The sequence below is a fragment of the Giraffa tippelskirchi genome, chromosome 7 (genome assembly GCF_054371585.1).
Source record: "Giraffa tippelskirchi isolate mGirTip1 chromosome 7, T2T-mGirTip1v1.2.pri, whole genome shotgun sequence".
NCBI lineage: Eukaryota > Metazoa > Chordata > Mammalia > Artiodactyla > Giraffidae > Giraffa > Giraffa tippelskirchi.
The window spans coordinates 3,442,197-3,458,281 of NC_137281.1; the positions used below are offsets into that span (position 1 = coordinate 3,442,197).

The window sequence follows — 16,085 nt, forward strand, 5'->3', positions numbered from 1 at the left end:
AGAACAGCATTGAAGCATAACATTACCATACGTAAAATAGAATAACCAGCGGGAGTGTGAGGTATGACACAGCACACCCAAGCCGGTGCTGTGGGACAACCTGGAGGGATGGGGTGAGGAGGGAGGTGGGAGGGGTTCCAGGATGAGGGGGACACATGTATACCTGTGGCCGACTCATACTGAGTACGGCGGAAACCGTCACAATACTCTAAAGTAATTACTCTCCAATTAAAATAAATAAATTCAAAACCAAAAACACTAAATTTGGACAAACTCAAAGTGAAAGGTGTGGGTGGGATGTTAGATGTAGGGAATAAATTCTAAAATCTAGAGACACATCCTAGCAGCAGCTGTATGTCAGAAGCGTCAGATGATCATGGTTCCTTCAACCCCAAGCTCCTACATCCCGAGAAATCTGGTAAGAAAATAAAGTCCTGCTTTCCCAAGTGTTTACCCATGTAATGTATTTTTCCTTCTTCTACACATTGCGAGGCAGGATAGAAACTTTAATGGGAGGTAGAGGACTTAGGCGCAGACAGTCACCCCCACAATCGTATCACTAGAATACTGTGAAGGAAGAGCTCCAAAATCATCCCCGGCCCTGATGAACCATTTACAGGACAGGGTGTGTCAGGAGGGGCGATGCCAAGGTGACCAAGGGGGACACCTTTGTGAGAAGATTACTTCAGGACGTGCCCTTGTCAGACAAGTACACCCCTGAGTCTGCCCTCATCATCAGTCCAGAGATGCTGCGAAATGATGAGGTAGGGGTTCATCTCTTCCACCTGCGTCAGCATCATCTTAATCTCCTCATCATATGAAGATTTGTTCAGGCTGGGAAAATACGAAAAGAGAAGTTGTGTTGACTCGATACATGATTGGTGCCCTCTCTACACCCCGATGGCTAGTTCTCCTTCACTCTTTCCTTGGAGAGTTGTGCAAAGGATGCACAAAATCCTTCCTAGAGACTAGGAAAGTGAGAGAGAAGGGTGTGAACCATTTGTCCCTCCCCTGCAGGTCATCAGGGTCTTGGTACACGGAAGGCACTCAAATGTTCATTCTATGGAAGTCAGCTACACACACTCTAAATGCAAACACAATGTTCCTCAAACTTTTGGTTGCCAGAGGGGAAGGATGGAGGGAAAGGATAGTTTGGGAGTTTGGGATGGATATATACACACTGCTATATCTAAAATGAAGAACCAACAAGGACTTTCTGTAGAGCGCAGGGAACCCTGCTCCCTGTTACGCGGCAGCCTGGATGGGAGGGGGTTTGGGGGAAAGTGGGTACGTGTATATGTAGGGCTGAGTCCCTTCGCTGTTCACCTGAAACTATCATGTTTGTTAATCGGCTATACCCCAATACAAACTACAAGAAAAAAAAGAAAGAAAAAGATAATGTTCCAAACAATATTGACTGCTGCTCTTCAAGAAATGTACTTCTGTGTCACGACGCTGCTCTGTCCTTGATGGAAACCCTCTTGGCCCCAAGCTGTGGTTGCACTTTTTTGGGCAAATTAAGTAGGAGATGGTGTTTTTAGGAAAGGAGTCATTCTTGCCTGGGGGTGATTCTGCTTGTCAGGGGACATTTGACAACACCAGGAGCCTTTAAAAAAAATTTCAGGGGATAGATATGATGGGTATTCTTTTTAAAAGTTAATTAAAATTTTATTGAGCTATACCTGACATACAACACTGTGTAAGGTTAAGGTTGCAACACATTGGTTTGATATGTTTATATACTGCAAAGTGATTACCATCAGAGCATTAGCTAACATCTCTGCCAGATCACACAATCTCTCTCTTTTGGTGGTGAGAACAATTAAAGTCTTGTCTCAGCAATTTTGAAGGGTTTTTTTTTTTTTCTTGGTGGTGGGGGTGCATGCGGCTTGCAGGATCTCGGTTCCCCGACCAGGGATTGAAGCCAGGCCACGGCAATGAAAGTGCAGAAGCCTAATCACCAGACCACCATGGAAGCGCCTAAAGTTTGTATTTCTGGTCATCCTGTCTCGAAGGAGGTGCCCCAGGGAACGGAACGCGTGGGTCGAGACCAGAGATGCTTGAGCAACCTCCTGTGATGCACAGGACAGCCACCCCCAGCAAAGAAGTCTCCAGCCCAAATGTCAATGGTGCCAAAATTGCACAAACCTACAGTGGTCCCACCTCCCTCGGGGGCGACTCACCCGAGCACCTGCAAGCTGCTCTCCAGACTGACCAAGGCTTCACACAGCACTGCCGCCCCTTCATAGTCCAGGTTGATCCATTCCAGGTTCATGCAAGTCAGCGATTTGCAGGTGGTGAGAGCTGAGGCCAGGTCCTCACAAGAGGCAGAGCTGAGCTCACAGGCCTCCAGTCTGCACAGGGGGACACACCGGCGTAAGGTGGGCTGGCATACATACCACCTCGAGGTGCCAAGGCCACACCTCTAAGAAGAGACATTGCAGTCTGGACAAGTGGGTCTCAACTGGGGCGCACAGCATGTCTGCAGACATCTGATGCATACGAGGAGGCCTGCTAGCCTCCCGTGGGCGGAGGGAGGCCAAAGTTACTGCTAAACCTCCCTCAACGCACAGGACAGCTCACTTCCCCACCCCGGCAAGAAACCACCCAGTCCCAGGGCTTCCCTGGTAGATCAGTGGTGAAGAATACGCCTGCCAATGCAGGAGACACGGGTTCTATCCCTGGTCCAGGAAGATCCCACGTGCCACGGAGCAACCAAGTCTGTGAGCCACAACTACTGAGTGTGTGCTATCAAGCCCGGAATCCGCAACTACTGAAGCCTGTGTGCCCTGGAGCCTGTGCGCAACAACAATGAGAAGCCTGTGCACTGCAAACAGAGAGTGGGACCTGCTTGCCACCACTGGCTGCAATCAGAGAAAGCCCATGCACAGCAATGAAGACCCAGAGTGCAAATAAACAAATAAAATTATATATAAAAAATGAAACCACCAAGTCCCACATGTCAGCCCATGGCAAGCTGGGCAAACCTTGGTTTCATGGCTGGCATTTTCCTTAACAGATTGTTTCAGAAACACTCATTTTTAAACTTGCATCCCATTCGTCCCTTTCATTCTCCAGCTTTTCTTCTTGAAATAGGTAAGCTTTCCCACCATCCATGGACACTCACCCAAGGTTCTCTAATTTACACTTAGGATGCTTCAAAGCTTTACATAACTGTTTGGCACCAGCATCATATATCTTATTGTTCCCTAGTTTCAGGGTTTTTAGTTTTTCACTGTGGATAAGAACAGTAGCAATGTCCACACAGCAAACAGAAGTGAAGTAGCAATTCATCAACCTGGAGAAAAAAAATACAAATATATCTGATCCTGAAGTCCAATCTGTAATGGCTTCACTTACGTTCACTTATTCCTATAAAGGAAGAAATGCTCAAGTGTTGCTGAGATGATGACGGTGGTGATGATGATGATGATAGAGAAGATGATGATGACAAACGAGGAAGATGATAGAGATGATGATGATGATAGAGACGATGGAGACAATGATGGAGATGATGGAGATAATGATAGAGATGACACAAAGCAGTTCCTCCACTCTCTGCCCTCTGCCCAGCCCTGGGCTTCCTGCATGCTCCTTCCTGCCCAGTCTCTCCCCTCAGGAACCTCTGTTCTTGCTGGTTCTAATGCTCTTTATTCAAGGATCTGCTGAGTTATCCCCTTACTTCCTTCAAGTCTCTGTATTCACAGCATGTTTTCAGAAGGACTTCACTGAATATTTCACATAATTTGATATCTCCTGTGTATCTCCTGTTTCCAAGCTCGTGGCCCCTCACAATATTATGCCCCACTAACACAGTATGTAAGTGTGTATACAGAACGTACACGCATACAAATGTGCATACACATATGTATAAATCTGATAAACATGTATTTGTGTATGCAAGCATGCGGACACATGTATAGACACATTTATATACACATATATGTCTGCTATGTACCTCTACAGAATATGTATAGAGTGTGTCTATGTTCTCAAGCAGGAATGATTTTTGCTTCCTGCTCCCAGGGGACACTGGGCAGTGCCTGGAGACATCTTTTGGTTTGCCACACAGGGACAGGGTGCTGCCACCATCCTACAGTGCATTGGACAGTCGCCCTCCACAGGAAAAAACAATCGCAGCCAAAACGTCAACAGTTGACTTGCTGCTGCTGTTGTTCAGTTGCTAAGTTGTGTCTGATTCTTCGCGTCCCCTTGGACTGCAGCACCACCAGCTTCCCTGCCCTTCACCATCTCCCAGAGTTTGCTCAAATTCTTGACGTGCACACACTACTATATATAAAACAGATAACTAATAAAGACCTACTCTACAGCACAGGGAACCACTCAGTGCTCTATGGTGACCTGAGTAGGAGGGAAGTCCAAAAGGGGGATATATGTACACACATAGCTGACTCACCTCACTTACAGTAGGAACTAACGCAACATCATTAAGCAAATATGCTATACTAAAATTTTTTTAAAAAAACAGATGAATGGATAAAGAAGTTCAATGGAATATTACTCAGCCATAAAAAGGAACGAATTTGAGTCAGTTGTAACAAGGTGGATGAACCTAGAGCCTGATACACAGAGTAAAGTCAGTCAGACAGAGAAAAACAAGGATCAAATAATATACGCATATTTTTGGAATCTAGAAAAAATAGTCCTGATGAGCCTATTTACAGAGAAGAAATGGAGATGCAGACGGAGAGAATGGCCTGGTGGACCGTGGGGGAAGGAGACGACGGTAGGACAAATTGACAGAGAAGCATTAGCATATATACACTACCACGTATAAAATGGCTTTTCTGGTGGCTCAGATGGGAAAGAATCTGCCTGCAATGCAGAAGACCTGGGTTCAATCACTGGGTTGGGAAGATCCCCTGGAGGCGAGCATGGCAACCTGCTCCAGTATCCTTGCCTGGAGAATCCCCATGGACAGAGGAGCCTGGCAGGCTACAGTCCACGGGGTTGTAACGAGTTGGATATGACTGAGCAACTAAGCAAGCACAACATATATAAAACAGATAGCTAGTGGGAAGCTGCTGTATAGAACAGGGAGCTCCGTCTGGTGCTCTGTGGTGACCGAGGGGGTGGGATGAGGGGAGGAGGCTAAAGAGCAAGGAGGTTTTATGTATATATTATATATATATGACTGATTCACACTGATGCACGGCAGAGAGCACCACACTACTATAAAGCAATTATCTTGCAATAAAAAAAAAAAAAAAACTTGAAGAGGTAGAGTAAAAAAAAAAAAAATAGACACACATCTGTCAGCCAGGAAGCCCCAGAAGTATAAGGTGGGGTAACCACTGAGCCTTGCTTTTTTTTTTTTATTTTTCCAGAAGACTCCATGCTTTTCCTCTCTTCCTGTTCCTTTCCTGGGCTGCCAAGAGCCAAAAATCAAAATCAAACACTGACATTCAAACAAACCCCAGCCGGGCATACCATAACTCCTGTAGGTTGCAGCTGGGGTGCTTCACTGATTCACACAAAGTCATCACTCCCTCATCTTTCAGGACGTTTGACCCCAGGTCGAGAAAAACCAGGGATCTGTTGCACAGCAGGACTTGGGAGAGGTCGTCACAGGCTGCAGAGGTGAAGCAACAGTGCGACAATCTGCAAAGGCACACACATCATCCATCAACCTACGCAAGTCCTATGTTTTCATTCAATCGCTCAGTCATGCCCTACTCTTGGCAACTCCATGGACTGTAGCCCTTCAGGTTTCTCTGTCCATGGGATTTCCCAGGCAAGAATACTGGAGCGGGTTGACATTCCTCCTCCAGGGGGTCTTCCTGACCCAGGGGTCGATAGTGAGTCTCCTGCATTGGCAGGTGGATTCTTCACCACTGCACCGCCTGGGAGGCCCACAGAAGCTCGATAGGGCAATCTTTTCATGAAACTACACGTAACAACTTTCTTGTACTCTGTGGTCACTTAGAAAAATAAGAGGATTAACGTGTAGCAGGGGTGACTTTCAGTTCCCTGAGGGTACAGTGGATAGGAATCCACCTGCCAATGCAGGGGACGTGGGTTCGATCCCTGGTCCGGAAAGATCCCACGTGCCTCGGGGCAATGAAGCCTGTGAGCCACAGCTGCTGAGCCTGTTCTCAGAACAAGAGAAGCCACTGCTCAGCATAACTAGAGAAAGCCTGTGTGCAGCCGGGAAGACCCAGCATGACCAAAAATAAACGAAAACAATTTTTTAAATGTGTAGCAAGGATGGAAACACAGAAGGATGTGGACGACAGGGTCCCAAACTGCGGGACAGAGTCTCGGGATCCCAGCTCCAAGTCAGAGCACCGCCAGCTAGATAACCTTGGACGAAATTTGTGCTCTGTGACACAGCGTGTTCATTACTTATAATAGATAGACGACACCCTATTTCACATGTTCCCTTTGAAGAATGTTATTTTTTAAAATATGCGGTTATGAATTCGTGTGTACTCACTGCTGGGAATTTAGAAAATAAAGGGAAGCGTAGAAGTTGCAACCAGGGAGATCAAGGCTGAATATGGAAAATAAAAAGACTAAATAGGTCCCCTGTGTATGTAGGTGGTTTAGCTGACACTTCACACAGAATTCGAGACTTTCAGCAATGGCACACAAGCTAGATACCTGGAATTCCAACAGGAGATGGTCATGTGGCAGGTAGCAGGTGGAAAGGGGCAGAAACCCACCTTGGGTGGGCAGGTGCTGCCCAGTCCACATCATCCCTCCAGCCCCCGCCCCCACCTCCCGTCACCTGCCCGGCCGCTTCAGGGCATCTCAGGATGGCACCTCTGGCAGGAGGAATGCACACGCCTTTGTTTGGCAAACGTTACTCGCTCGTGGTGGGATTTCCCTTTCAGTTCTTTTATTTTTTGAGATCAGACAATAGACAGCTAATTAATATTTTGCTCAGCCAGTAAAGAATCTGCCTGCAATGCAGGAGACACAGGTTCAATCCCTGGGTCGGGAAGATTCCCTGGAGAAGGGAATGGCAACCCACTCCAGTATTCTTGCCTGGAGAACCCCATGGACAGAAGAGCCCAGTGGGCTACAGTCCATGGGGTCACAGAGAGCTGGACATGACTGAGCAACTAACACTTCACTTCAGTGAAATAAGCTTTCTCCAATATTTAAAGAAAATGTAAGATTTTACAGACAGAGAAGGTAAAATATCATATGATATCCCTTATGGGGATAAAAAGAAATGATACAAATGAACTTATGTACAAAACAGAAAGAGACTCACAGACTTAGAGAATGAACTATGGTCAGGTTGGAAGGGATAATTAGGGAGTTTGGGACAAACATGTACACACGGCTGTATTTAAAATGGAGAACCAACAAGGACCTCCTGCAGAGCACAGGGAACTCTGCTCCCTGTTATATGGCAGCCTAAATGGGAGGAAGGTCTGGGGGGAGAACGGATACAGGTATATGTATGGCTGAGTCCCTTTGCTGTCCACCTGAAACTATCAGAACATTGCTAATCAGCAATAATCCAACACAAAATAAAAAGTTAAAAAAAGAAAATGTAAGACTTTAACAGTCACTTAATATAATCCCCAAATTTTCCATGCCTTCCCTAAATATCTCCACTTTATGCCATTTTAAGTTATACTGAATTAATACCTTGCATCAAAAATTTTAAGTTCTAAGGTTTGTTATAAATAGATTTTCATGTGTTTTTTTATTTATTAGCCAATTGACTTTGCAAAAAACTTAATGCTTTCTATTATATTATAAATTTGCCCATTTTGGAGAATTCTGACCTGGTGGAATATATTTTTAAAATCTGCACTTTTGTTTAAAATGGTATTAAACATTTAAATACTAAAAATATTAACTATTTAAAAAAAAAAAGGTTGAACATTAGGGGGATGGGGTAAGGGCTGTAAGAGAATTTTTGTGCTATTTTTCCAACTTTGTTCCAAACCTAAAACTAGTTCAAAAAAATGTATAGAAATAGGTTGAACATTTTTTTCTTTTAAAATTACTAGTAACTTTCTTGCATCTTCAGTAGTCTTTCATTTTTAAGGAATAAAGATTCAAGTTTAAAAACAAACAAACAAAAAAGTTAAATGATGTATTTTAAAGAACTCTTAGATAAATACATCCCATTTAAGTCACCAGTTACTGAATACGCTTTAATTCTATTTGCTGAATAATATCAGGAAAGATTTAATAGCCAAGTCCTTTCATGTTCCAATATGTAATTTCTCTTGTGCCTCTAAATATTTCTTGGTCTGATCGTTATAGTTCAGTTTTCCCTTATTTTTTTAATAGTTTGGTTTTAATGTTTAATGTTCCTGGAAACTTATTTTAGTATTGACCTTTTTTATAATCTAAAAAAATCATCTCAGTAATAATATTCTAGCCTTCTTCTATTGTAAATGCCACTTTGTGTATACCTGTAATACTTATGTCTATATACACATACACACCTGTGTACACACACACACACACACACACAAAAGCTTTGTGTCTAGACTACCTATTCACTTCCATACTTGGGGGTGCTTGTTCCCGTCCCCCACTTTAAGGTATTCTTTTGAAGTTAACACTAAGTTTCTGCTGTGGCCCCCCTGGGTAGATAGACAGCCCTTTCTATTGCCACCGACAAAGAATCAGTTTGGTTCATAGAAACTCCAGGCAGGAAAGAGGTGGGGACACTGTGGGTGGGGGAGGGGTCCAGGGATAACCGAGGGTGTGTGAAGCCCCACACCTGCCAGTCATCACATGAATCCCCCCGAGCACCCAGTATACCTACAGAAGCACCAGCCGCCTTTATGATAACCAAGGCACCAAACAGGATGCTAAGGTATCGCCTTGCGTCCCTAGAATTCAACAATCCAACCTCAGGCTCCCCTGTGGGACAGGTCCACTCTGCTGGACCACGGTGCGGGGGGCGGTCCGTGAGCCGTCTCCCCTGGCTCCCCTCCCTGACACCAACTCACAGCAGTGCCTCCAGGGCACGGTCTGGGTTCTTCAGGGCCTCGCACAGCACCCGCACTCCGTCGTCCTTCAGGGCGTTCTCTGACAGGGAGAGAAGCTTCAGCTTCTTGTTGTGGATGAGAACAGAGGCGATGTCTTCGCAGGCTTCACCCGTGATGTCACACTTCCCCAGCCTGCGGGAGAGACGGGTGGTGGGGGGTGGCCAGGATGTTTACATGGTGTCTGCGCAACCGGCCCTGGACCACATCAGGGCATCTAATCCAGCACCTGCCTATTCCGGACTTGCTAAAAAGCAGAGGTAATTACGCGATTCTCCGCATGAATCCCTGTTGCTTTCCACTCAAATTAGAAATGCTTTCAAACTGTGGTACTGCAGAAGACTCCGGAGAGTCCCTTGGACAGCATGGAGATCAAACCAGTCCATCCTAAAGGAAATCAGTCCTGAATATTCATTGGAAGGACTGATGCTGAAGCTGAAGCTCCAATACTTTGGCCACCTGATGCGAAGAGCTGACTCACTGGAAAAGACCTTGATGCTGGGAAAGATGGAAGGCAGGAGGAGAAGGGGACGACAGAGGATGAGATGGTTGGATGGCATCACCGACTCGATGGACGTGAGTTTGAGCAAACTCTGGGAGATAGTGAAGGACAGGGAAGCCTGGTGTGCTGCAGTTCATGGGGACATGAATTACTGACTGAACAACAACAAAGCAAGCCTGTATGTTCAAACAACTCTTATGCATGGACCCTTCCTCTCCCTCCTGATGAATCTTGACAGGTGAAATTAACTAAGGGCACATGATCTGTCAGTCATATTACTGGTGCAGAGAAGAGTAGGTCCTCTTGGTGGGTTTAACAAGTTGTTTTGTTGATTGGTATTTCTACTACTTCCCCTTGTTCTTCCTGCTGAAAAACTGAGTCTGTTTAGAAATCCCCCAATGAGGCTAAAGGCATCCCAGATAATTTTCAAGAGAAAGCAATGATTTTGGGGAAATTACTTCCCCTCTATCCTCAATGGTATTATATGCCAGATTCCAAGATGACATTTGTGATCATCCATAGCCTTTCTCATTTTCTCATTTCCCTGTGACTGTCTTCAAGGGAAAAGAAACTGGAGTTACAGCTTTGGTTGGGCTGGTTGGGAGGAGAGTCAAGGAGAATCTGATAAGGCATCTGTGAGGTCATTCAAGTGAGCACAAAAGGAAAGATGGGACAGACCTTCTGAGAGGAAGCTTTGCCCTTGAGAACCCATCTGTCCTCATCTCAGTAGGAGGGCTACTGATACTGAGATGGACGTGGTGAAACACGTGAGAGAACGACAGGAAAGGAGATCGGCGTGTTCCATCTGCCAAGTTCACACAGGGAAAAATCGACATCTCGGAGGACAGCCCCAAGACTTACATGAGTTCCTCTATGTTGCACATTGGGTGTTTCAGCGTTTCGCACAGCTGCCTGGCATCCACATGGGAGAGGCTGCTGCCATAGAGGTTCAGGTATTTCAAATGAGGATTATGAAGAATGGCCTTAAACAATTCTAGGCTATTTGCCAGATTTGAAGCAAAGTTACACCTACAGAAGAGGAAGAGATAGAGTAACTCACGCAATGAAGTCCAAAGCAAGATGCCTCTTACACAATTCTTCCTACTTTTCATGCTTAGGCTCCTAATATTTTTTTTAATATACGGTTTGTTGTTGTTCAGTCACTAAGTCACGTCCAACCCTTTGCATCCCCATGGAATGCAGCGTGCCAGGCTCCCCTGTTCTTTACTGTCTCCCAGACTTTGCTCAAACTCACGTCCATTGAGTAGATGATGCCATCATGTCCTTTGAGTCGGTGATGCCATCATGTCCATTGAGTAGATGGTGCCATCCAACCATCTCACCCTCTGCCGCCCTCTTCTCCTTTTGTCTTCAACCTTTCCCAGCTTCAGAATTTTTTCCAATAATTTGGCTCTTCTTATTGTGTATGTGTGTGTGAGTTAAGTCACTTCAGTGTGTCTGACTCTTTGCGACTCCATGGACTGTAGCCCACCAGGCCCCTCTGTCCATGGGATTCTCCAGGCAAGAATACTGGGTGGGTTGCCATGACCTTCCTGACCCAGGGATTGAACCTGTGTCTCTTATGTCTCCTGCATTGGCAGTCGGGTTCTTTACCAGTTGCGCCATCTGGGAAGCCCTTTTCTGGTTATTCCCACCTATGGATTCTCTCTGGGATCTTCAGGTGCTCAGAGGTCTACTGTCTCTGCCTAGTCCTTCCACTTCTGCATCCACCCCAGACACTATAAGGAAACCAGACTCAGCCCATGTCAAATCCTAAGCACCACGTTTGTGCCTCCTTGCACTGCTACATCTGGCAATACCTCCCGTGTCCAAACAAGATTGTCTTCCCCGAGGAAAGGATCATTTCGGTCTAAAATTTTTAAAGGGTTTTTTCAAAGGAGACAATTTTTTAAAGTTTTCTTTAAAAAAGTAAAACAAATTAAAAGGAGATGGTAATATGTTCTGGTTGGAGACCCAGGCTCCTGAGGTAGAGAAAACTGGATTCAAATATTTGCTTTTCTCCTGGATATTCTGAAGGTTGGGTAAATTAGCTTAATGGTGGAGGTTTATCATGAAACTAGTAGATCATAATGGTTCAGAAATTACCATTTATTGCCTCTACCAATAGAGGAATGGATAAAGAGGATGTGTTACATTCCATATACACAATGGAATATTATTCAGCCATTAAAAAGAAATGAAAGAATGCCATTTGCAGCAACGTGGATGGACCTAGGGAATATCATACTGAGTGAAGTAAGTCAGACAGAGAATGAGAAATATCGTATGACATCCCTTATATGTGGAATCTAAAAAGAAATGATACAAATGAACTTACTTACAAAACAGAAAGAGAGTCACAGACTTAGGAGAATGGACTTATGGTTGCCGGGGGGAAGGGACAGTTAGGGACTTTGGGATGGACAGGTACACACTGCTATACTTACAATGGAGAACCAACAAGGACCTCCTGCAGAGCACAGGGAATTCTGTTGAGTGTTATGTGGGAGCCTGGAGGGGATGGGGCTTGGGGGAGAATGGATACCTGTATCTGTATGGCTGAGTCCCTTTGCTGTTCACCTAAAACTACCTCAACATTGTTAATTGGCTCTACCCCAATACAAAATAAAAAGTTCTTTAAAAAAAAAGAAAAACTCTAGGTATGATGATGATACCTAGAGTATACTCTAGGTATCATCATCATGATGATGATGGAGAGAAACGGTATACTCATTTCTGTGTATACTGTGAAGAGGAACTGTTTTCCTCATTTTGGAACCCCAGTGTCCTTGGAAGGACATGCACATTTTCACTCATACCTTCACTCAGGTGGTCTCAGATACCTGGTCTCCTCCCTTACAGAGTCATCTGCCCCATTTAAAATCAACAACCAATCTCTCAATTATAAGACCACTAGTCCTCGTTTTTCAATAAACTGTATACACGGGAGAAGACTCTTGAGAGTCCAAGGAGACCAAACCAGTCCATCCTAAAGGAAATCAACCCTGTATATTCATTGGAAGGACTGATGCTGAAGCTGAAGCTCCAATACTTTGGCCACCTGATGCGAAGAACTGACTCTTTAGAAAAGACCCTGATGCTGGGAAAGATTGAAGGCAGGAGGAGAAGAGGAGAACAGAGGATGAGATGGTTGGATGGCATCACCGACTGGATGGACATGAGTTTGAGCAAACTCCGGAAGACAGTGAAGGACAGGGGAGCCTGGCGTGCTGCAGTCCATGGGGTCTCATAGTTGGACACGACTTTGTGACTGAACAACAACAACTGAACTGATGTATGAGCAAGTCAGTCCCCTACTTTATTTTTGACAGAGCTTCCAGAAGAAATAAAACAACAATAGTGCGACAAGGTCCATTTTTTACTATCCATGCAGGAGCTACAGCAATTCATTTATGAGTCCGTTTCTTTCTGTGAAATGAATAAACCACTTCCAGAATGCAAGGATCCATACATTCACCCAACCTTAGTTTAAAGAGTGCCTGGAAAGCTCTGTATTTTGCTGGCTCCTGGAGACATCAGGGTAAACAACAGAGATATCTTTTCTCTCTTCAGGTGAGTTAGTCAGAGAAACACTGTGTCTCAAGACCACCCCCAGCTGTGGTTTGTTCCTAGGCTCACAGGTTTTGGTATATAGCCAGAAGCCACACTTAGGCTGAAGGAGGAGTTAAATTTAGCTTGAAAGTGATAAGCTTGTAGGGTTGAAGACAATAGGATGGCCTAGGGCAAACCAAGTTACTCAAAGTATCAGAGAAGACCATCATCAAAAAATCTGCAATCAATCAATGCTGGAGAGGCTGTGGAGAGAAGGGAGGCCTCCTACACTGCTGGTGGGAATGTAAATTGGTAACAGCCATGAAGGAGAACAGAATGGAGATTTTAGGTTTTAACCTAAAAATAGAGCTACCATATGATCCAGCAATTCCACTCCTGGGTGGGCATCCACAGAAAACCATAATTTGAAAAGGACACCTACCCCAATGTTCGTAGCAGCACTATCCACAATAGCCAAGACATGAAAGCAACCTAAATGTCCATCGACAGATGAATGGATACAGAAGACGTGGTCCATATATACAATGGAATATTACTCAGCCATAAAAAGAATGAAATCCTGCCTTTGCAGCAACATGGATGGACCTAGAGATGATCACCCTCAGTGAAGTGAGTCAGACAGAGAAGGACAAATAGCATATGACATCACTCGTATGTGGAATCTTAAAAACAAAATGATGCAAAGAAACTTATTAACAAAACAGAAACAGGCTCACAGACTTCAGAAACAAACTTATGGTTACCCAAGAGGAAAGGTCGGGGCGGGGGGAGGAATAAATTAGGAGTTTGAGATTAACACACATACACACTCCTGTATATAAAATAGATAACCAACAAGGACCTCCTGTGTAGCACAGGGAACTCTACTCAGTACTCTGTAATGGTCTGTACGGAAAAAGAATCTGAAAAAGAGTGGATACATGTATGTGTGCCTGTGGCTAAGTTGTTTCAGTCCCGTCCAACTCTTTGTGGCCCCATGGACTAGACCCGCCAGGCTCCTCTGTCCGTGGGATTCTCCAGGCACGAATACTGGAGTGGGTTGCCATGTCCTCCTCAAGGGATCTTCCCGACCCAGGGATCAAACCTGAGTCTCTTATGTCTCCTGCATTGGCACACAGGTTCTTTACCACTAGCACCACCTGGGAAGCCAAGATACATGCATATGTATGTATGTGTGCATGTATGTATGTATGTGTGTGTGTATATATATATATATTTAACTAATTTTGCTGTGCACCTGAAACTAACACAACATTGTGAATCAACTACAGTTCAATATAATATAAAAGTTAAATTTAAAAAATCACACAGAAAAAAAGTACATTTCTGTACATAAAGGGAGTCTCTCCATTAGAGAAACATCTCCTCTCCTTGACTTCTTAGCTGTCATAAAAAGCATTCTTTCTACCATAGAAAGAAAAGCATCGGAGAATTACTGTGATCTTCTCTATGCTTCTGGTATTTGTTTTGTAAAAAGGTCATGACAAAATTGTTATAAGGATTACAAGACAGAGGAGATGGTGCATATAAAGCAACCAGCTCAGGGCCTAAGAATTGTTCTAGACACACTACCCAGTCTATGCTATTCTTATTATTTTTCTCTTTTATGAACTTAAGGCTCTTTTACCACCTGTCCTCAGCACCTTCCTCCACCATTTCCTGGGAAACATCTATTCTCAATCCATCATCATCCAAGCAAACATCACCAACTACCAGGACTATCCGCTCTCGGGCTCCCCGAGCAAGTTTCATGTCACAGGTAAAACATCTGTGACAGAGAAACTGAAATGGGGGCCTCAGTGCAAACACATCGCTAGACCAAAACACGCAGTTGTGTTACCCAGAGGCAACACCAAGTTCCCCAAAATGCCAAGTCTGCTTCTGAAACGAAACAAGACTTCTCTGGGCTTCCCGGGTGGCTCAATGGTAAAGAACCTGCCTGCCAATGCAGGAGACGCAGGTTCAATCCCTGGGTCGGGAAGCTCCCCTGAAGGAGGGCACAGCAACCCACTTCAGTATTCTTCCCTGGAGAATCCCATGGACAGAGGAGCCTGGCAGGCTACAGTCCACAGGGTCGCAAAGAGTCAGACATAACTGAGCGGCTGAACAGCAACAACAACGAGATTTTTCCAAGTCAGCATGAACTCCACAGCCAATCATCTGCACGCAAGTGAGCTGACGCCGTGGGGAGGTCCCTGGTTCTAGGGACCACTCGCGGCAGAAAAAAAGAAAATTTCTCCTTTCTCATCCAGGCTCTGTAACCTGGCAACCAAGCTTCCTGAGCACATTCAGTCTTCGAGTCTCCCCGTTTGCCCAGTTTGTGTCTCACTCAGTCAAACATCTTAAATCAAGGAAAGCGCTCAGAATTTGCTTTCGACACGTGGGATTGTAGCTCGGGTTTTCAAAAGAAGCCAGAGTGGAAAAAAAATAACACCCTGCTATTGACTTAAAGAACAGGTGAAGATCCGACTTACACGAGCTTGCGGAGTTTACAGGCGGGTTGAGACAGCGTCCTGCAGAGAACAGCCAGAGAGGCCTCGTCAAACTGACAGTTCTCCAGATTTAGCATCTCGAAGTCCTCGCTGGCGGTGAATGCTGAGCACACATCCCGCCAGAGGGTGAGCTTCTCGATGGTGCTGTGGGAAGACAGATACCATGATTCTCCTGTGGCTCCACTCAACTCACTCCTTAAACTGCTAAAAATAGGGCTTCCGTCCCTGATGGCTCAGTGGTAAAGAATCCACCTGCCAATGCAAGAGACACAGGTTCGATCCCAGATCTGGGAAGATCACGTGCCTTGGGGCAACTAAGCCCGTGCGCCACAACTACTAAGTCTGTGCTACTGAGCCCGCGTGCTCTAGAGGCTGCGCTCTGCAACAAGAGAAGCCACCGCCATGAGAAGCCCCTGCTTACTACAACGAGAGAAAGCCTGCAGGCAGCGAACAAGGACCCAGCAAAGCCAAAAATAAACTCAATTTTTTTATAAAGCCAAAAATAGAGTTGCCACACAATCCAGCAGTCTC

General features: G+C 45.1%; 1 protein-coding gene across 2 annotated transcripts in view; it reads right to left on the bottom strand.

Annotated features, from left to right (window-relative positions):
• Positions 1–485: 485 nt before the first annotated feature.
• NLRP9 (NLR family pyrin domain containing 9) overlaps positions 486–16,085 on the bottom strand; it is a 31,663-nt gene continuing 16,063 nt past the window's right edge. Inside the window, exons 4-10 of one of the 2 annotated variants that reach the window (XM_081505633.1) lie at positions 15,537–15,698; positions 10,351–10,518; positions 8,952–9,122; positions 5,452–5,622; positions 3,128–3,298; positions 2,184–2,354; positions 486–834 (exon numbers count right to left, since the gene is read on the bottom strand). In XM_081505633.1, the coding sequence (XP_081361759.1) occupies positions 702–834; positions 2,184–2,354; positions 3,128–3,298; positions 5,452–5,622; positions 8,952–9,122; positions 10,351–10,518; positions 15,537–15,698 (1,147 nt within the window). In that variant the 3' untranslated portion in view covers positions 486–701. The remainder of the gene's footprint in view (positions 835–2,183; positions 2,355–3,127; positions 3,299–5,451; positions 5,623–8,951; positions 9,123–10,350; positions 10,519–15,536; positions 15,699–16,085) is intronic. The other variant, XM_081505635.1, reaches the window with a different exon arrangement.